General features: G+C 47.7%; 1 protein-coding gene across 1 annotated transcript; it reads right to left on the reverse strand.

Moving 5' to 3' along the window:
* Window positions 1-1,002: 1,002 nt before the first annotated feature.
* jcada (junctional cadherin 5 associated a) lies at window positions 1,003-20,337 on the reverse strand. Its single transcript, XM_079754965.1, has 5 exons — window positions 20,287-20,337; window positions 12,320-12,885; window positions 9,234-10,145; window positions 3,529-7,664; window positions 1,003-3,244 (listed from the first exon to the last, which is right to left on the reverse strand). The coding sequence occupies exons 2-5, from the start codon at window positions 12,727-12,729 to the stop codon at window positions 3,210-3,212; spliced, it is 5,493 nt and encodes a 1,830-aa protein (XP_079611091.1). The 5' UTR covers window positions 12,730-12,885; window positions 20,287-20,337; the 3' UTR covers window positions 1,003-3,209.
* Between the last annotated feature and the right edge of the window lie 2,049 nt (window positions 20,338-22,386).

Genomic DNA, 22,386 nt, shown 5'->3' on the forward strand with positions numbered 1-22,386 from the left:
AGGGGACGTGTCCCCTCCAATATTGGAGACAGGCGCATTTGTCCCGCATTACTCCCCCCGGTATAAGAATTATAAGAATTATACCGGGGGGAGAAAAATATTTTATTTTATTTTGAAAGCGCAACAGTGTCTTGTCACCGCTTCTTATTCTACAAAAACTGGATGATTGAGCAATTAAAGAATTGATTTGATATTCATCAGTTCATTACTGCCATTTAAAATGTGTTTTCTTTTACATTCATAAATTTATCTTTTTAGTAGAATAAAATAAATTTGTGAATTTTTTGTGTAGTTCATTTTTGACATATTTCTGTTCAAACCATTAACGGATCTGTCAGGTTTCCGATATGTGTCCCCCCCCCCCCAATGTTAAACTCATCCCTACGCCCCTGATGACAAGTGTGCTCTTCCTGATATGTTGTCCAAATTATGAAGACAATCTCAGATAAACTCAGAAGAATAATACAACAAAAAAATTCAAGAGAAATCAATTCTGAAAAATGAATTTTGACGTGAAGCAAGAGTTACACAATCAAACATAGTTTTGTAGGTCCTTCTATACATCTCTGAAAATGTGTTCCAGTCCACCACAGCTGAGGACAATATAACAGAAGGGTTTATGTGTGAAACGTAGGTTCAGATTAAATCTATTTTTAAATTGACATTTTCTGGTCACAGGTTTCCTCATTATTAATTGTAACTCACTGTCAAGCTGCACGCACACACACACACACACTTATTTACTTACCTATTGACAGCCATATCTAAAACGAGGGTAAGGCAGCTCCCATAGCTGTATCTTGGTTTTGTCAGTCGAAGTGCACGTCAGTGTGGACTCAATATCCCCCCCCCCCCAACATGAACAAATCTGACTGAATAGACTCAATAAAACCAAGGCAAACATTTTACATGCAAAGACTTTCATTTATTAATAGTCTTCAGTAATTTACAACAGTAAAACACATCGGCCTGTATTCATGATCAACCTCAAAGATTGCATCATAAATATAGACTAATTGGTTACTCAAAAACAACTCCCTTTAGACAACAATCTAAAAAATACCTTGTTCTGTTAAATATGTTGCTTCATTTTGGAAAATAAAATAGGCATTATATGAAATATAACTTGCTTATCAGCTAAACTATCGTACCAAATGCAATTATATGCAAATGCACCATTTGCTCTCATATGTCTTATGCATTTCATGCAAAAAAAAAAAAAAAATCAATGTTTGATCATACACAAAAAACTTTACAGACTTGGGTATGAAAATAGAAAATATCAAAGCAAGATGTGCACCAATAGTTTATGTACAAATAACTTTCAGTACAAAAACATCTATGTGAATGGCCATGTAACGTTAGACTACCTGATGTACAGAGGTACAGGTACACGGTCGATAACAGGACGATAAGCAGACCGTTCAACGTTCAACTAAAGTCAAAGCTACTCTCATCACATGACTAGTATCAGATCCACCAAGTTCAACACCAAATACGGACACATTATGATGACTCAAGACGTGACAAAGTTTTGCGAGTGATATGGTCATACAAGCTTATTATAATGTGGAAAATCCAGTATTCGCTTTGAATTTAGTGTTAAGCAAGAGAAAATTGATGCCCGATGCATAGTGTATTTTGTTTGGTATGGTATTGAAACTTATCACGTATTGCTAACCCTTTCATATGCATTGCTAATTGAGCTCTACATATGTATCCAAATGACATGGTTCTGCACAGCATGAATATAAAGCATTTTTAGCTTAGTATTCAATATTATTGCCAAAAGAATGCCAAATGATACAAATGGTATATATCTATTCATGAAAGTAAATTGGACTTATAATGTCCATTTTAAATCTGTTGAACTAAAATGTGTACACTGGACCCATTGTATCTTACAAATGAATTCCTCCACAGAACCAGTAGTGTGTACAAGGCACACAGCGATCAACATAGCTACATCTATCGTATCTTGCATAAAGCACTTTTTCAAAAATGATACCTTCTCAAAACTCAATCCTGTCCTTGATGTGGTCAAAGAAAATGCACGGTTAAATATAAACTTTTGTTAACAATGTAAAATATATATTTTGTTTTGTACATTTTAATGATTCTTAACAATAAAATATGTTTTGGCTACACGACGTGATTGCAGAGGGGATATAAACTCAATGTGATATAAACTCACTCTCGTCTGTGTGTGTGTGTGTGTGTGTGTGTGTGTGTGTGGTAAAACTGAACAACAGTCAACCAAATTTTATCTGCTACTTCAAGAAATGACCGCGACTAACATAAAGCTAGCAATCATAGGGTTGCAACTTCCCTGACAGCTGTACCAAAATGTACAGCTTTAGAGCGGCCGTTTAAATTGGACTCCGCTCCCCGCACCACAGACCCTCTGCTACGCAGGGCAGTTGTAACAAAAGTTCCCATGCAACAATATTGCTCTTAAGTGAGACGATTCAAAGACCACAGTGTTTCTTGTTCTAACCCACAATCTCTTAGTACATTCTCTATCACACAAGTATAAGAATAAAGAATAGAGGGGGGGAGGGGGGCAGTTATTAATAATACACCCCTAGACTACATTTCCCCAAAATATCTATTTATATCTAAACATCGATAAGAAAATATACATTTCGTCAGCAATGAAAAGTTTGATTCATTTTTTTCTTCATAAATCTTAGACCTCTATGTTATTTACATTTGGTGTAGGTTTAACACTGATTGTAACGCAATACCTCTTTTTTTACCTATTTAATATATATTTTGTTTCGTTTAATTATAGTCTTTTGTGTGAGAAGCAGAAGCACTTTTACATTCATATTCCTGCACTAATGCTCGCTGGGAGCCCAGTGTGGTGGGGATAAATGTCATGCATCAGGCGAAAAATAAGAAAAGGACAAAAGAAAAGGAACAGAAGAGAATCTCTGTTAAAAACCGGATGAGATGATAATAAACTTTTTGACGGTGCGACTGTATAGGACGGAGGTCGATGGGGTTTGGTAGGGGTCTGGAGAATAGATACCGCTGGAACCTTGATATAGCTGTAGAAAATACTCTTGCAGCACCAGGACAGACACGGTTGGCAGGATTATTGTATTAACAGTACTCGTGAGGGGGGGTGGGGCTTTGTCGTTGGGTAAAAAGCTGTTAACGTAAGCTGGAATGAATTTCCACAGTGGTGAAGGCCACGTTGGAGGTCACACTCTCTCCACTCGACTGGGGTCGTACGAGTCTGCCGACAGAACAGAACAGTGTAAGTAGAGACACGATGTATTATGCATTGTGATACGAGTAATCCTGCCATGCAATTGCGACGCGGTTGAAATATCTTTGAATGAATAAACAGACAATAGAGAGAATAGCTGTACTTTCAGATAAAACGTGACAACACTGTCACATTACACTCCGGATACAATGCCCTCACACAGTATTGCAATACTTCTGCCAATTACTGGTATACTGCAACGCAAGCCGGCGAGAGAGAGACACATTTGTACGGGTGGTCAAGGGCCTCACCTGAGACAGACAGGGCCTCCTTTTCCTCCATGGTGGAGGTCACAGTGCTGAAGCTGAGCGGCAGGGTGATCTCCCTCTTGGGCACACTGCGCGGTTTGGGCAGCAGCGGCGGCTTCTGGGGTCTGCTGGTTCGCTGTCGAGGCTTGGGCCGCATCGCCTGCTGGGCCGGGCCCGCCGCTCCCCGCGAGCCCGGATCCAGCCGGGTCCCGCCCGCCACTGACTCCCTCCCCCTCGGTTCTGCCTTCTCCACCCCCGTTTGCCGCGGTTCGGCCACCTCTTCGCTCTGCAATCGGACCGCGTCTTTCTTCCCCTTGGCTTCCTCGTCGGCTCTAGGTGCAATCTCGTTTTTCAACTTGCCTTCATTGATTTGTAGCTCTACTTCGGCATGCTCTTCGAGTTTTTTCTCTTCTAGTGTTTTCTCTTCTACTTTGATTTGGAGCTCTACTTTGGCATGCTCTTCTGGTGTTTTATCTTCTACGTTGATTTGTAGCTCTACTTCTACACACTTTTCTAGTGTTTTCTCTTCTATTGTTTTCTGTTCTACGTTGATTTGGAGCTCTACTTCTGCATGCTCTTCTAGTGTTTTCTCTTCTAGTATTTTCTCTTCTACATTGATTTGGAGCTCTACTTCTGCATGCTCTTCTAGTATTTTCTCTTCTACATTGATTTGGAGCTCTGTTTCTTCATGCTCTTCTAGTGTTTTCTGTTCTACGTTGATTTTGAGCTCTACTTCTGCATGCTCTTCTAGTGTTTTCTCTTCTAGTATTTTTTCTTCTACATTGAATTGAAGCTCTACTTTGGCATGCTCTTCTAGTGGGTTCTCTTCTACGTTGATTTGATTTGCACACTCTTCTAGTCTTTGCTTTTCTATGTCAATGTGCAGCACTACTTCTGCGTGCTCTCCTTCTCTTTGCTCTTTTTCGTCACTTACTATTTCCTTCCCTACTTCTTTGGGATCCATTCTTAAATTGTGTTTTTTGTGTGCTCTTTCAGCTCGACAGATCAGCACCTCATCGTCCTTTGAATTTCTCTCCTCCTCCTCCTTTTGCTGCCCTTCTGTAGTGTCCCATCTCAGCTCAGACTTTTCTCCATCTTCTTCTTGGTTCCCGTCTCTTTCCTCAGTCTCTCCCCCGGACTCTGAGCCTTTGAGACTGAGGCGCCTGATCCGCGACACAGAGTCCCGTTCCTTCAGCCGGGCCATTCGCTCGGTGGCCGACCGGCCCGAAGGCGTGGACGACGAGGAGGCAGACGAGCTCAGCTTGTCCTGGAGGGACTCGATGAGCTTGGAGGCTGCTCCGCGGTTCCTCTTTTCCGCACCACACGTTGGCAGCTTCTCAACGGTGGTAGCGAGCAAGGAAAGGGTCAGCTTGCTCCGGGGGAACTCTTGGAGGTTCCCGCTAACGACATCAAGCACAGGCATCTGTTGCTGGTCAAAGCTGCCGTTATTCACCAAGCTGCTGTGGACCTCATCTGGCTTTTCCCTCAATCTTCTTTCGGTGGGCTCTGTATCTGATCCCATCTCCTTGCCCTCCGCCGTCTCCTGCTCCAGGACGATTGGCGAAGGCTCCTTCACTTCCTCACACTGTACTACCACCTGCTTTGTCTCTCCACGTGCACTGTGTATCCCCATCTCCACTGAGACGCACTTTGTATCCTCAAAAGAGTTGTGAGGCGGGTCTTCTTCCTCTCCGTCCCCCCCACCCAAGGCCTCGGCAGGCACCGATATGCCCAGGATCCTGGCGGCCCTCTGCTCCATGGACTCGTTCTCGGGGATGCCTTTTGCGCTTTTCACCTCGTAGAGTTTGCTGAGGTCCACGGTGGGCAGAGCATTGGCCTTCTCCTGGATCAGGAGGTTCTCCAGGTGCTTGTCGGTCACCGTGGCCGTGTTTTTATATCTCAGTGGCTCGGTGATGACAAACCTCTCCTCAAACACGTCATCCTCAAAAGAGCGTACTGCCTCCCTGGTCAGCCTGGGGGTACGCGGTGACCCCTGGCCCTGACCCCTTGTCGATCGGCCACTTTCACTTCTAGTTCTATACATTCTGACATTCTTCTCACCCCTTGGCTGTGGCAAGTTTTCTTTGGCTTTTCTGTCTGTCTCCTCATCAGCCTGTAGCTCTCTACTTGAGTTGTGCTTGGAGATGCTGCTGTTTTGAACCAGTGTCGGCCTGTTCTCCGATGCAGGCTGGCCGAAGTCATGGGAATGGATGGGAGATGGTGACGAGAGGGAGCGGTGGATAGGTTCTCCAGGACCACCTGGCGTCTCTGTGTAAACCGTAAGCCCGACATCCCTCAAAAGGGACTCTTGAGGAACCGGGATGTCCTGTCTGTAGGCCAGTGTTGGGTCAGCCTGAAGGGATAGTGGGGGTTGATGTGGATGGCTGTGGGCTCGGGCGCTCTGAGGCCTGGAAAACGTCCTCCCCGCCTCCCTAAAGTCCCGGTCCGTGGTAGGGCCGCAGGACTCCGATCTAATTCGCACGCCATTGGGTTTGTTTCCCTGCGTGAGTGAAAGACTCATTGGTTCTCGACCAGAATGGGACGTTGGTAATTGAGATTCAGTGGTTCTGAGGCTCTGCGGCGGATGTGACTTTGTGCGCGCTGAAGTGTGATTATGCACGTCATCTAGACTCACGCTGCACCGCTCCGCATTTGGCCTCTTGCTAATTGTGATTTCGAGCTCCTTGTTGATGCATTCCAGCTCCCCTATGGCGTCCCAGGGGCGCCTGTCCACCGGCTTCAGAAGGAATTGACCGAAGGCCACTTGCTCCGCTGCGTCAAGTGGGAGGGAGCCATTCTTTTTCGGGGAGGGTGGGGGCTGTGCACCCTGCTCCTTCTCATCCTTCTGCTCCTTGGAGGGGGAGTATGGGGCGGGGTGTGAGGGTGGCGGCGATGGGGGCTGGCTGAGGGAGAGGCTGAGACGGGAGAAGGCGCTGTTGCTAGAAGGGTGGAGGTCCTTCTGGCCCGCCATGGGGTAGCCATAGCAGCTGCTGCCGTCTGTGCCTGCGCTGCTCTCCACGGCTGGGTCTGAGGACGCCCTGCAGGGCGGCTGCCCGTCGGAGGGGGTGCTCTGGGGTTCCAGGCTCTTTATGACGGTCGGTGGGGAAGTGGTCTGGGTCTCCTGGTTGCGGTACTGGTTCCCAGGCCAGGAGCCAGCGTAGCACCGCTCTTTGTCTTCGTTGGCCTGGAGGGCCCATGCATCGATGATCTCCTTCCTGAGAGGAGCTCTCTTGTAGTTCCTCAGAGAGGACGTGCTGCTGGTGTGGTACTGGGAGTGGTGGGACCTGATGGGCATCTCGTTCACAGACTGACTGCGCATGTTCTGGTTCTCTGAGTGGCGCACGGTGATGCTGTCCGTGTTGGTGATGGTCAGCCGCGGGATGGTCTCGTTGTTGTTCTGGTCCGCCGCCGTGTCTTTGTTTATGTTAGCCGTAGAGTGAATGGGGACGGACACCAGGCAGAAGATGGTCTCGCTCACCCTCCTCTTACTGTTCCTGTTGCCGTCCGGCCCAGAGTCCGGGACAATCTTCTTGACCTGGGTGATGGTTTCCGTGAAGGCGTGCTCCGAGCTGGAGCCCTGGCGGGATGAGCAGGCTGTCAGAGCCGAGACCTGGAAGACCGAAGAGGGCGAGGGGGGCGGGCGATGACTTTTGGGGTATCGGTTGTTGCAGTTTTGGTCTGTTGCTGGGAAGTTGTCGACGGTTTCTTTGTGCAAATCGCTGTGCCACCGGTTGTTGTCATTGTCCAACTTGTGAGAAGACGCCTGGTGGGAGCTCTGTTTGGGCTTGGCGGCAACGAAGGGCCCGAGCGGCGGGGGCAGGAAGGCACTGTCGTCGGGGCCCGTCTCCGGTGCCGTGACACCGGGGAGTTCGTTGCGTATGTGGCGGATCTTGTCCGCGTCCGTCAGGGAGTTGCCACCCAGGGCTGAGGAGATGTGACGGACGCGGGGGTCGTCGAAAGGGATGTACTGGACCCCGCCGCCGGGGTGCTGTTGGCTGGTGTAGACTGGGTACAGCTGCCTCTGGATGGGGGTGCTCCGCTCCCTCTGGGGGTCAGGCCAGGAGCACGCCGGGTGCACGCCGAACCAGTGGGAGCCGTCCGGGGCCATCTGCATCTGCTGGTACATGTCGCCTCTGTACCTGGGAATAAAGACGACACAGTGTGGGTCTCACGAGCATGTAAACAATAGAGAACATGTTACAGACAGGCCCTGCCTCAGGGGTTCATATAGGAAGACTGTGTGCTCACCATCAGGAAACATAGATGCCCCAGCCTCGACTAACTTCTGATTGTATTTGTAGTGTACATAGCGCTAATACAACTAATACACTAGGTAATTGCAGCTTGAAAGATTTTGTTATCAATACGTTCACTACGATATTCTGAAGCTATCCACTACAGTTTTTATGTGCCACTTCCTCCACTTCAGTGTAAGAAAGGAAGCATATAGTAAGATAATGTTATTCAAATTCTAGGAAAAATCAAATAAGCATTCCACTCAATATGCATCATTAAAGTGTTACAGCAGAAATGAAAATCAGAGACAGTGGCGGGGTTAGACAGATATCCATCCCCTGACCCAATTCAACTAAAGCAAAGGAAGGAGAGGGGGCCACAGAGTGAGTGAATCTGTTGAATATAAGTCAACCATTAAGCTATGAAACAATCAAAAGCTACAACCATATCCTCCAAACAACAAAGCACCTTATTATGTACGTTTGAGTTAAAATATGCAAACGAAAATCCCCCTTACACAATCAGCAGCCCTCTGAAACAGGGTATTAACATTAGTAATGTGATTAGATCATGAAAAAGAAACATGTACCATTGCTAGCCACCAGTCTGTTGTGTGTCTGTGAGATGTTATGCCTGCCTGCATGGATATGTTAGTATTATCCCAAAACCAAAATGTGTAAGGGAAGATTGAATAAGATACACTTAACTAAACAGATGTTTTTTGCATACCCTGAATAGGTGAACAATAGCTCTGGCAAAACATTCAAATTTTAATATTGTTAGGTTAGTAATAGTCAAAGGTTTTGTTTTTTGAGTAGTGGGAGCATATAACTCAGCTGGAACAGCTGGAAATGATAACCTGCAGGATGGTGAACCATAAGGTTATGAGTCAACACTGTCAGTTTTAGTACAGTTTTAAAGGTGATTGCCAAAACAAAGTCAGAATGTGTTGGGTGCACAATGACCTTTAAACACCTGCTCAGTCCAATGCAGCACCAAATACTATTGGTTGGGCTGTATGCATCTTGTTATGTCCTCTTAGGTTGGATATAACTAGCAGCTAAGAACAAAGTTAGGCTTAAAGCAGTCTGCTGCCATTGTAGCGTTCCATGACATCTGTAACACGTAAACAGCCGTTTTCAATGTGGCTTTTCCTCACGTGTACTATTCAGTACGCTCACACTCACAGGGGTCTCAAGATTGTCTAATGATACATTAAACGTTTAATTTAGGCTAGTTAAGGTGAATTTAACATAATATGCAATAAAATAAAAAAAAGTCATCATAAGCACCTCTAACAGTCAGATCATGTTATCAAAAGCTCAGTAAATACAAAAATACACTATATTTTATATCCTAAATAAATAACGTAAATCATGGCACAAATAGCAAATGACGACATATTACTAAGAATAGACGCTACTGGGAAAGCTACAAACAATAAAGAGTGGACAAAATGAAAGCGTAGTTACCTATAGTCCACAATGATCTCCCCATAGCCTCGCCGACCTCCTCTCATAACGGGGGCTCTCTTGTACGACGGGGGAGGGATGTATCCTGGGGGTCCAGAATCCTGTGCAAAATAGTCGAGCTGTGGGTCCCCGGCCCTGGACAGGGGCAGCGGGGTGCGGTCTCTGCCGTGGGACATCACCGAGTCCCGGCCCGACAGCACCTCGCAGCTCCCCCGGATCTGCTGGTGTACCTCGTAGGAGGGAGGCCGGGGGGGGCGCGTGAAGCGGGCCTTCGGGGTCGTGGACAGCTGGTTGGCGCTCGCCGGCCGCCCGCTCTCCGGCCAGCGGGGGGGGGCCCTGTAGAAGTCGTGGGGCGAGGGCGGGTGGCCGTTGAGCCTCCTGTGCGGCTCCTGGCCGGCGGAGGCCACGTCCACGTACTGCGGGCCGTCGGGGGGCAGCATGCGGGGCAGCGACTGGGACTTGGCTTTGGCCCTGGGGTGCGCCCCCAGGCCGTCGGGGGTCCTGGCGTGGAGCCGCTGCTGCTCGTGCGCCCACCGCTCCGCCTCGCTCTCCGAGAGCTGGCGCCCGAACCCCACGGCCGGGCGCCACTCGTCGGTCCCCAGGCTCTGGCACTTCCTCTCGTTGGCCAGCCGCCAGCGGTGCAGCGCCGCCTCCCTCTCGCGGGCGCGGGCCTGGGCCTGGGCCGCCCAGCGCTGCCGCTCCTGGGCCGCCCGCTGCCGCTCGTCGCTGGCCACCTCCTGGCCCCGGGGCTGCTGCGGCGCCTCGGCCCTGCAGTAGCCGGCCGGCGCCCCCCCTCCGTGGTGCTCTCTGAAGTCGGCGTAGTCCATCAGCACGGTGAAGTCTTGGCCTCTCCGCCGCCAGTAGGCCACGTCTTTAGACTGGGGTTGGGCCCCTTTGGGCCCCTCGCAGAACCTGAGGGGAAACGGGCAGGAGGGGAAGTTAGGATCAACGGCTAAATGATTACAATAGTTATGGTTTCATACCATTTGGGTGTCATGTATAAGGAGAGTTATTTGGTAGTCTATGTTTTAGAAACATTCCCAAATATGTAAAACACAATCAATTAATAACACATGAGTCGAGTAGTATAAAAAGGTAGTTAGCTACTAGAGATAATATGCAAGAGAAAAATGTATTTAATACACATTAATTACATGCATAAAATATGCAAAAACACGAAACTAAAAACCAACAACAGGCACAGACAGTCCCGAATTGGAGCAAACGACAATGCAACAATCCCACCACTAGATGGCGTCAAACGACCGCGCTTGCAATAGGAAGAGCCATACTCGTCTCTGGGGCAGGATGAAAACATTACACAAGGATACACCGTGGCTGTTCGTCCTCGATGTCCTTCAAGACAACGTCAACATCAACGAGGTGATTTTCAATCCCGTCAGCTTGATGTGCGACGCTTCCTTGGCTCATTGCAATGGCAGCAGTGTCTGTGCGGGTCTCTAAGGACGGAGAGCACATACTCGTCCGGGCTCAGCCTTGCTCTAGATTTAGCTGTTTATTCCAGCCTATTTGCACGCTGCCTGGGTGACTGACTGACTGACTGACTGACTGACTGACTGACTGGTGGACTAACAGGCTAAACAAGATGCATGCACATGCGTACGCCTGCGGCCGGCAAGTCTGCCCAGAGTCCTTGACATTTCCATCCATGATCATGATTGGCCAGAGCTGTATGCTGGGGGTGACGGTGGTGGGGGTGACGGCGGTGGGGGTGACGGCGGTAGTGTTGTTCGGGGCTCGGGGGGGGGGGGGGGGGGGAAGTTCGCCATGCCAGTCTGTGACGTCCTATGCAGAGGGAAGGGGGTAGGGGGAGGAGCTTCTCAACGAGGGTGAGTTGCCATCATTAGCCTAATTAAGTCTTAGTCCCGACGCCGAGAGGGACTGCTGAGATCGGCCTGCTCCTTATCTTAAACTTAAAGCTGCCGGGCAAAGTGGATTTGGACGAGTTGGGGGGAGAGAAAGAGGGATCAACAAACAACAGATAGAAATTGAACATATGTCTGAGCAAATTCCCACATTCCCAGAGGAGCGCACCGATAGCGCTCGCAGAGCAGGGACGCAAGTGTGCGGATTAGCCGGTCTCCCGGCGAAGGAAAAGGGAAAATCGTTTTTTTTTTTTTTTTTGACATTACTCAAGGTCATATGACTATTTTCGGATGCTCTGTCACTGGCTGTCGGCAGAGGAAGATTAGGGCAGAATAAATTGAAAACCCGCCCAAACAAACTGTAAATAAATAGGGGGGAAATCTGACAGGCCTGGCTAATTGCATGGACAACGGAACAGCTGTATTGACTGATATCTCAGCAACAGAACGCTCACCATCAGTGCTGGCGTAAGTAGAAAAACAACCTAAACACAGAGGGGGAAAACTGGGAAAGCAATATCATATTTCAACACTCCTTTCCCAGGAGGCCTTCAATTGCATAAATCCTGACTGAACTATATATATAGCCTCATACACAGTTAAATAAGGTCTATATGAAGCCTCCATTATTGATGGGTAATGCATTATATAAGGTACATTGCCTCCTTGGGAACATATGACCCAACTGCAAACCTCTGGCTAAACGCCAGTGTTTGTGTGTTTGTGTTTCACAAGACAGAGGTTTGCCCAATAGCAGCTTCTAGGTCCATGAGTGGCAAAATATCCATAGCTACAGTATATACAGCACATGTACCTCCAAGCCGTTGCCTGACTTTATAGGGTGTAAGGGTTGGTAGTCAACACCATGAGGGATGACATGAGATCAGGAGGCAGAGGAGGGAGAGTGACCTAAGAAAGCAAGTCAGGGCCGTACTGCTGCCTAACAAGGGTCCAATGATGGTCAGCTCACAGGGCGGGGCTGAAAGGTCAGGGGTTAAAGATCCACTAAAACCCTCCTCAAAGATAACAGTGTTACAAGTCACTGTGATGCAAACCATTTGAACCATGTAGAATCAGGCAGTGAGTCTGACTCCGTTCCTCTCGCCACGGTTGCACTTAACAGACTTTTGATCCGAACCTTTTTCTCTCATCACACTTTTATGGGGCGGATAATTCCGGGTGCGGTGGGCCTCATCTTACCCGCTGTCTGACGTCAGGGACTCAGAGCGGGAATCTCCATGACCCTGGACCTCCCCGTCGTGTCTCAGCGGGCCCTTGTCCCTGGGGTGCTCCATGTTGTTGTTGTTGTTGGGACAGCCGACACGGCCCACCGGCGGCTGCTGGAAATCGCCGCCACCGCTCATCCGGCCGCCGCCCCTAGCGGCCGGCCCCGCCTCCCTCTCGTAGCCGTTCACCGTCCACTGGGGCCCGGCGGCTCGGCCCTCTGGCACCTGGGCGTGCTTGCCGTAGGACGGGGGTAAGGGGGAGGGAGTGGGGCGGCTGGAGGGAGCCTGGCCCGCGGTAGGGGCCGGGGTAGGGGCCGAGGACGAGGAGGAGTGCTGGGGCAGCTTGTATCCATGAGAGATGAGGAGGTCGTCCACGCTGTACATGGTGGCATCGGCTACAGCCGCCGTTTCCTCTCCCTCGCCGTTATCGCTTGGTCTGGACGGGGGACGGGAGGCGGACTGGGGCGCGCCAGAGGGATCCGCTGCTCTCCTACGCCCAGCGGCCAGATTCCCCACACCGCTGCGCAGCTGAGGCCATCACTGGGGAACGCGACGGAGAGCGACGTACGGACGGAGGTAGAGGGAGGAGTGGGGAGAGAGGGAGAGAGACAGGGATGGAGATAGGGACAGAGAGGGAGAGAGAGAGAGAGAGAGAGAGAGAGAGAGAGAGAGAGACATTAAAGACGTTTTTCTGGTCTGACTTCAGACGTGGCCGGTTATGGTCCAGAGATCCACATAGGAATGGATGATCATGAAGCCACAAAGCACAACACAAACAGAACAACACAAACGGCTCCCCCGACCCCCTCCTACCCTCCCTCCCTCCCACCCACAACAGCATACACCCGCCCACCCCTCTATTTGTGAGCCACAGCAGTAAAGCAGGGCGATAGACCGCCTCCTCTCACTGCCTATCCTATCCTCTCTCTCTCCCCCTTCTCTCTCTACCCTGCCTTTTCCAGTCCTCCTAGCAACAGCGTCCGTCTCTTCCCAAGCGCCGGCACAGAAAGCCACCGCGCCTTGAGCTAGCAGGGGGAGGGCGGGGGGGACACAAACGCAAGCCCCAGTTTTTTGCGAAGGGCACACAACGACGCTACGGCGGTATACATCAATGGAGTCTGTTGTTACAAGTTCCTAGAGAGAACCCTGTGTTGACAACAACGTTGCCGTTTTCTGTATTTGATACAAACGGTGTGGTGAGCGGTCACTACTTCGATGTTTACGATGTGTCATTCGTCATTCTCTGACTCATGTTTCTTATTATTTTTACTAATTTCTTTAAAGTTCTCTTCCAGTAGGGTGATTGATGGTGGATAGTGCTCAAAACATTGTCATTTTTTGTACACACATATTTGGTAGTGGAACTCAAGGAGTTTAATCTAGGTGAAATGTTGCCACGCTATGTTTTGGCACGCAAAATGAAAGATAAATCCAATCAATGACAATGTATGCAACCGCAAGGTCAATTATACAGCCTGTTATGTAATGCCCTTGGTACAGTCTTCCATGTAGCCATGTCAATGGGACAGGTGTTACGTACTCGAAAAACTCAACAGAAATCAATGCCAACGGCTTGGCTGGCCTCATGATGAATAGCACCGAGAACTGGAGTAAATGACACGTTGCCAGTGATAAACTCCCATCCACACTTTTTAAGTTCACTATGAGTGACTTTTAAAGTCAAACAACCAATGGTGTAACAGAAAAGAAAGGACATTTTTGGAGTATGAATACCACACCTGTCTCTCTTTCTGCATGTGGTTAACACTAGGAGTTCCTCGAAGATGGCATTTACTTAGGATTCACCATCATCACCGCCATCTGCCTTTTCACTTTTCTCCTGCCTCTCTCTATTCCTATCCCTTCTTTCCCTGCTCTCCACCTGAGCCCTCAGATAGCCCACTAGGTGATTAGCGGCATCCGGGGCCGTGAAATGCTGCACTCTTTGTATGTATGGCCGCTCTAATACGATTATCTTCCTCATTTAAAACCCTAAACCTGTTAGTTTTGGGGGATTGACTCTTGGCGCTTACCCAGTTAATACTTTCATACTTTTTTTTTTCTTTTTTTTTAGAGCAGGGGAGTTAACTCTGCCCATTTGTTGTCAGATTAATCCCTCATGTACAGACTACCAGTTGTTTATATAGATGGGGATTTCATGATGAACAATGTTGGACCAAAACCAGGGCTTTATTCATCAGTGAGGTTGGTTTTATAACCTCTGTTCGACCCAGCATCGTGCAATAGCCTGGTTACCTTGTTACTTGCCAAACCATCCACCGACTCTTATTTCCAAACGGCCAGTAACAACAACATACAAACATCAATTGTTAATGATACCGCCGTCAATACATTAAAGTCAAAATAGTTTCTCCGTTTCAAATACATAAGCCTTAACAAACTGAGGCTAAACGTCTTGGCCGTTGACCACATTCACAACACCGTGACATACAGGCCACAACACAATCGCTAGATGTAAATCAGATGTGCCTCTCCTCCCCTTCCTTCCTCTAGATCAATCCTGTCACCCGGACCACGGCAAAGAGTTATGGTTCAGATGCTTAACAACATAGTAATTCAGTCTTGGAACGACATGCTAATAGCAAGGATGAGCCCACCGAATATACAGAATGAGCTGAGGGGTCCATATGCTGCAAAGGCCTAATCTACCCATGACTCTACAAACAGTATGTTCCTCTACTCTGAAGGGCTTATCTCCATTATCAACAACGTTTAGGATTTCCCTTTTAAGTGACCTGCCCTCATATCAAGCTGCCCCCCGCCCACGCACACCCTTCTTTCCCATGACAGGCTCACTTTAAACACGACTAATTCCCTTATGCAATGGAATTACCCACTTCATATCAAATAAAACCCCTGATTCAGGCTGCGGCAGGCAACAATAGGCAGCTTTCATTGCCCACAACACAACAACATTGTGTTTCGCTACAATGCCGTCTTCTGTGGCAACAATTGGCATCCCGGGACCGCACCACTCAGCCGTGGAAATCGTGAAAACCAAACACAAACGGGTGAATCTGCAGTATTTTTAACAGCGCGATATCCTGGATCAATCCCGGATCAATCCCCCAAAAACTGGACAAAATTAACTGTTTCTTTTTTCGGATAGCACATGTAGCTCAGTAAGTATAATAAAAACAGAATCACATGGCTGCTGACTGTGGCACCCATAAAGAAACCTAAATACTCGCGGTGCACCACTGTACGGCTATCAATGACATTTACGACAGTCTGAAAGACGCAAGGCCACCGGTGTGTTACGCAAGTGAGCTCTTTGGCAAAGGCCACAGTTGTTGTTTTATTAAAATCCCGATCTAAGAGCTTTTAGTGTGTGTGTGTGTGTGTGTGTGTGTGTGTGTGTGTGTGTGTGTGTGTGTGTGTGTGTGTGTACTTCTGCACCGCCAGCGGCAGACAGGCGACACAGAGGTGACGGTCTCCAGGTTGACAGTTTGGTGTCAGCTCCTTATTCCGGGCCAAACTGGGATGAGGGCAGAGTGAGGTGTGGAGAGGGGGTGGGAAAGGGAGGCCACAGGGGCAGCATGGATGGCCGGCGATGCAGGACGGAGACCTAGATAACGCCTCAGGAATAGACAGGGAGTCCAAGCATGGGTAGTTGGTCTATGAGTATATCCTTTCACCGAAGGGAATATCAGTTCCGAGATTTTGTTTTTCTATCATTTGCATATCTTGGCGACTACAATATGTTTAAAAAATGTGCAGCTGTTACAGAGCTATGAACAGAGCAATAAACTCACAGAAATGCAATTAATAACAGAAAACGACTAGCTCATGAATCTATTATTAACGCATGATAAAACCAAAGTAAATGATGTCTCATCCTCGTAATGCCGGAGACCTTCATGAGAGCGATAACACCCCCACCCTAAAAAATAAAAAAAAGAACTGTGCCTTTTGAATCTAACATGCGATGACCGGAGTGCATGTGCACACACGTTGTGGCTACTGCCTAGCTTTTGACTCTGCACACAATACAAGGCCGTCTCGGGATGACATCAAGGCGCGGACCAGCATCCACTTGTTTGTTTGTGTTTTTACCGTCACATGGTCCCGGGGGAGAGAAAAGAAACGTCACACTTCCTGAGGAAGCCAGCACCGAGACTCGAGGAGTAGACACACTGACGTCGCAAGTGTTTCAAATCAACCAAGCCCTCTCTGGAGGCCAGAGGAGAGAGCATTGAAACAAGCCCTGACCCTGGCTAGAACCGGACTCACATGTTGCTCTGCGGTGCGTCGCATGGATGTGACTGTACAGGACGCCAACCCCATTCAATATGTTACTAAACGTATGTCCACTCGGACTATGCAAAAAACATCAGTGTTGCTAAAATGTCCGTTATGAAGGGATTGGCTTACAATGTGGGTGCAATGTTTAAATCAGAGCATGCAGGTCTGTAACATGCACACAATCAGGGGGCCACAGCCGTTTTCAGTAGAACTTGGGATTGAATAATGACGACTGACCAGGAGCATATTGCAGCATGCAGGCTACACACACCCCTAAAGGGAATAGGAGAAAGCCCGAGACAGTGCATTGTACGTCCATTAGCTCATCAGGCGAGATCAAGCCAAAAAACGACCTCAACTTTATTTTCTACAGCATCTCCAATGGCAACTATTGTTTTTGCTTTAGTGTGTCTCAGTTTCAGAACAACAGCCCAATTTTCTGTCTGAACTCCACCAATCCAAAGGGTATTGTAGTGGGGCTCCCCTGGCACCACAACCCCACACAGGAATTGATGGGGGGCTGTTAAGGACCGTTTCAACCAACCTCAGAAGCATTGTCCCTCTAAATAACTAATGGGTCTCGTATCACAAATATAATATCAATGTGGAATTTTACGACTTCTACAATGTCAACACGGATAACCTCACTTAAGTTTAAATGCTTGTTAATGCAAACTCATGCACTTTGTTTGTTCCGGGTGCGATGTCAACAAGAAGCACTAAACACAACTGGAGTGTAAACTCATTAAACACTGTTGACAAATGATCCTTCTTCGTAAATTAATATTGCCATTAAAGGAGATTCCACTCTAATAGGAACGCTTATCTACTCAGGAAACATGGCACTGGTTTGCATGCAAAGCTTTTACCTGCAGTGAACCTTACGAGCGTCAGCCATGTTGTTTCCGAGCATGGTTATTTAGCCCTGTGGTAATTAGTGTCCATCAAGGTGCAGGGCTCGCTGGAGATGACAGTGGCACGGTTTATCAAGCAGAAAGCGCCCTGATCAAAGAGTAAGCATGCTCTGGCTCTCTGCTAATCGGGTCGGGAGTCTGCTGCATGCCACTGGCTCAGCAGTGTAGCAGGATAAGGGGAAAGGAAGGGCAAAAACAATTAGGCTAGGCTTAGATTACAGTAGTGACTTTTTATTATTAATACTCTGAGAGTGCTTCTAGGGATGGACGGGAGTATGCAATGTTGAAAGACAAAACAAGGAAGCAGGCTATGTATTCCACAATGTATTATTTGTAAAGAAAACTGCCTAGTGTCATACTGAAGCTTAGCAATACATTGGTGATCATAGAGCGTTATAGGCTGAGTTTGGGAAACTGTAATCCTGAATGGTCGGGAGAGACTAATGGGTCTTCATTCATTAAATTCACATGAAACTGAAGAGAAACCTCTATATAAATCTACGCAGGCAGACCCGCCATCTGCCTCCCATATGGCTACCGACTGCCATGCCGACGAAACGCGGCAACATAAACCAAATGTGCATTCCATTTTATCCTTCAGAACACACTTCACTGCCCTACATTCTCCAGAGGCGGGCTGGCAGATGTCGGCAGCTTTCACACGTTCCTGCTCGGCTCCGTCCTCCTGCCTCTCGCTCGCTTACGTCACCCCTGCTCTGACATCACGCGTGATGTCACACAGGATCTCCGAGGGGATCCCTGTAGTCAGGCAAACGTTGGGAGCCTTTTTAGAGAGGCGTGATAGGATGCCACCTTGCGCCCAATGGCAGAGAAACCTGTTGTTTTTGGAAACGGTCAATGCCTACTGGCGTACCCTGACACTCGACCACAGCTACCGATGCTCGGGAACGACGATGGACCGCGATCTCTGTTCATTGGCTGGAAGATGCATTTAGCGAGCTATATCTGGAGGAACGATACCACACTGGGGATGACTAGAATCATGACGCTACAGAGGACAACTGTGCAGCCAACCAGTGAGTCAGGTGAATTAGCCAATAGAAAGGACGCGCTCCGAAAAGAACAGGCGAGCCCTAGGGGCCCAGACGACCAAGAGGGGAACATGAAGAGCGAAGGCCTGACTTATCAGACCACTTCTGAACATTGAAATGGAATGACTCACTTCAGGGGCACGTATCACAGCACTGCTGCGTATCGCTGACCCACCCTTTCCTCTGCTGCTGGAAAGAATTAATGAGCCGCTTCCATCCTAATAGATCCCACACCAATGACCCCCTCCACCACCTCCTCCTCCTCCTCCTCCTCCTCCTCCTCCTCCACCCAAACCCTTACTGCACCCCCACCAATCTCCCTTCCTCTCCCTCCCTCCGTCTTTACAGGCATCCAACTGGGATTAACATTAACACAACAGTCGCAGACTCACATCAACTTTCCCTATCTCACAGATGTGTTAAAAGAGCGTGTGCATGCCAGAGCACAAGTGCAAAAACACACACACACACCCACTTACAAACGCACACACTTAAATCTAGTAGTAAAGAAGTAACAAAACATGAACATGACACAGGAATCTCACAAGAATAAATAAAAAAGTAAATACGATATGACAATGTAGTAAGATAATGTGCAACAACATGTTGCTTCATCATGATTCTATCAGGGCAGATCAGCATTTCGATTAAAAAAAAAAAGGTATGCCCTCTAGAGGTCTCTGGATGACAGGACAAGATTACCTGGATAAAAGTGTTGAGATTCTCCACATGTGAAGGACTCGGAAAGAAACACACGAATAAGCCAAGAGATATATAAAATAAGTATTTTTCAGATGTCAAGACATTTTCTCACAATGCATTCCAATACAACGTGCCACTCTTCCCATGGACAACAATCATTCCTATATTTCCTTACGTTTAATATTAAATTAAGTCCTTGGGGGTTAATAAAAAGCCTTTTAAAGACAACGACTGAAGGCAGGAATGTGTGAGCTCTGTGTTCCCGAATTCAAAGGAGCAACAGAGGAGGTCAAGCGAGCGTCCCTCATTATGCAAACACGCTGCAGGTGTGACAAAGTGACAACATCAAAGCAAGCAGCCTAAACTTGGCAGACCGTTTGCCCTGGGCTGTTTTCAACTTCATCACCCAGACCGTTTGTCGTTCAGCGCTATTCGCCCTTCTAGAAAACAGTCAAATATACTCCTAGACTTTTGTGTATGGTCATTATGTCATGCACAGATTGATTGACAAGCATGTCAGAAGGCTAGCCTTGATGGCTGGCGCTGTTGCAGTCAGGTAGCCGCTGTAGCATGCTAGCATACAGCTAGGCTCCATCACAATCTTTTAACCTTCAACTGATATAAGCTAGCCAGTAACAGTGCCAGTCTGGTCCCGTTGCTTCAAGTTGAAAATAATCATTCCCCGCATATCGCTTCCACCTTTTTAGCGCCGTGTCATTAAAGTGACACTGTGTTGTCCTACATCTTGCATCGCAATCCACCAAAGGAAGGAGACGGGGGAGAGGAGAATGGGAATAGGCTGGCTGCAAGTTGAAGGGACCGCTGTAACGTCGGCTACGCAAAGCAGATGCGACTCTCTCAACCTCTGTTTACTTGAGATAATATCAGGTCTCCACAGGGCTGTCGATAGTCAACGGACACGGATCAAATAGACGTATAAGCATCAGCACATATGAAACGCAAACCCATGCACTGCGTGTATATAAACGACGTAGAGCCACTTTTACCTGGGAACTGCGTCGTTGCGTTGCCGTCTAGTATCCAGCGCTCATCCTCTGCTCTGAACGCGCAGTGGGCTGCCGAGTTGTGCTGAGCGTGCCTCTTCTGGGGCGGCGGCAGCTCGGGGGGCGCGGAGCACAGCCCCTCTCAACTCCACAAATGGGGAAGATCTTTTTTTTCTTTCTCCAGATCAGCGGTGTGTGTGTTGGTAGATGTGCGTTTACTGTTGAGCCAAGCATAAGGTCATCATATCGTTTAATTTAAAAAGTGATTCAACTTTTGGAAATAAATGTTTAGAGGCTTCGGGCCTGGAGCTGATTGGCTGAGGCGATGTTTGGATTGTGATTTATGAATAGATAAAGAACACGTAATTATTTTTGGGAGTATTTTGATTGCATGGGGTAAAACCCTATAAATGTAGGGCTAATGATCTCCACACCCTGCTCTCTGCTTTCCTTCTTCAGTGAACGTTAACATATGTAGTTGAAGCTGCAGTTATATTTTCTCTACTTTAAAACAACAGAGGACCTCAAAACCCCAGATAATATTGACACAGATGTTGCATATAACCGGATTCCCTTGGAAGAGGCTGGTAGGCGTCTAGCACATAAATGGCTATTGTATTCCCACAGCGGAAATAATTTCAGCGAGGACTGTCAAGAACTTGCTCATCCTACGTTGAAATACATCCCATAATTTGTTTGTAATGGCCACTTTGCCAGTTCACAGCTGGTAATATGTGCCCCCCCGGCTGCAGCCGACCCACAATCATGAAACTTGTGTTTACAGTAAGTCAGCCTAATATGAAATGACCTGCTCGATGCTTATCTCTTTTCCTGTAAATCGACTCTGTCTATGTTTTTTCCAGGCTGTTTGCTTAACATTGGCTGTGGCCAAGAGAGTATATGCAGGCAAATCATTTATAAGTAAGTTTAAGTGTTGTATGTAGGGAATTAGGTAAAAATAAAAACCACGATGGGACACGATAAGAGCTACGGGATACAGTAATGTATCTGGCATCACTCTATACTTTTTTGGACAAGGTCCAGCATATATTCCGACCGACGTGTCTTGACTGAAATTCCTGCGTGGCCTGTACTGTAATGGCATCTGTTCATTAAAAATCAAGGTCAGCAGTACAACTAGTACTGACTGCTACTACTACCTTTACTACCGGTACTAGCACTACCACCAGTATGAATACTACCTCTGTTACTTCTACTACGACTACAACAACTCTGCGTCTCCTCCTTGTGTTTCCAGAGTATCCTGTCTCCACTGTACCAAACAGTCTCACTGGTGTCTGTTTTCTATTGTGCAGCGAAGCAGATACACATGCTGCTCATGTGCAACGCATTGAAATGTGGCGTTGAGACGCTGATGTCATCACTCCGTTCGCTCGTTGAGGTTTTGAGGGTTGAATGTTCGAGGGGAGCCTGGGTGGTGGCAGTCGCCATCTCCATCGTTCTTGTGAGTGGAGCGTAGTTTTTCCATCCGGATTTATACCGTGCCTATATTTAACCCAAAATACCCAATCCGTCCTTTTTGTACATTCGCACAATGTGCTGTGGAACAGCTGGCTTTCTTAAACACAGGAACTTAGGAGTATAGCTAAGTCTTTGGTTATTTTATGTCTGGGGTGAAATCCTTCATTTTTTTTGTATAAATGAATATTTCAGTGCAAGTTCACTCAGGACAAGTCGCACATCAAAGCCTTGAAAACGTTGAAAGAAGCTACCCAGATTTAAACAGAGCAGGTAATTGGTTTTGGGCGGCCATAATGTTAGCCATCTATAATTGTAGCTAACAAAGCTGGCCGTGTCACTTCCCACTGCTTGGCAAGGGACAGCAGAGATAAACATCGTAGGTAAAGTGCCACCTGGCAAGCGTGGTCCTGCCGGTGCCCTCCTGTTAATACGCGGCCAGCGATCATCTCAGAGCTGGCCAGCAGCGATTTAACTTTTGTTTTGAAGGCCATTTTGTTAGATACGGATTACATTAATCTCCATGGCAAAAGGACAATGTTGTGCACACATAAAATGTGCACACTGCAGTACAGTAAGGATAGGATAGATAGAGGATGGCAGAGTGTGCTATTTTTGATTTTG

This window comes from Pollachius pollachius, assembly GCF_949987615.1.
Source record: "Pollachius pollachius genome assembly, chromosome: 17".
Classification (NCBI taxonomy): Eukaryota; Metazoa; Chordata; class Actinopteri; order Gadiformes; family Gadidae; genus Pollachius; species Pollachius pollachius.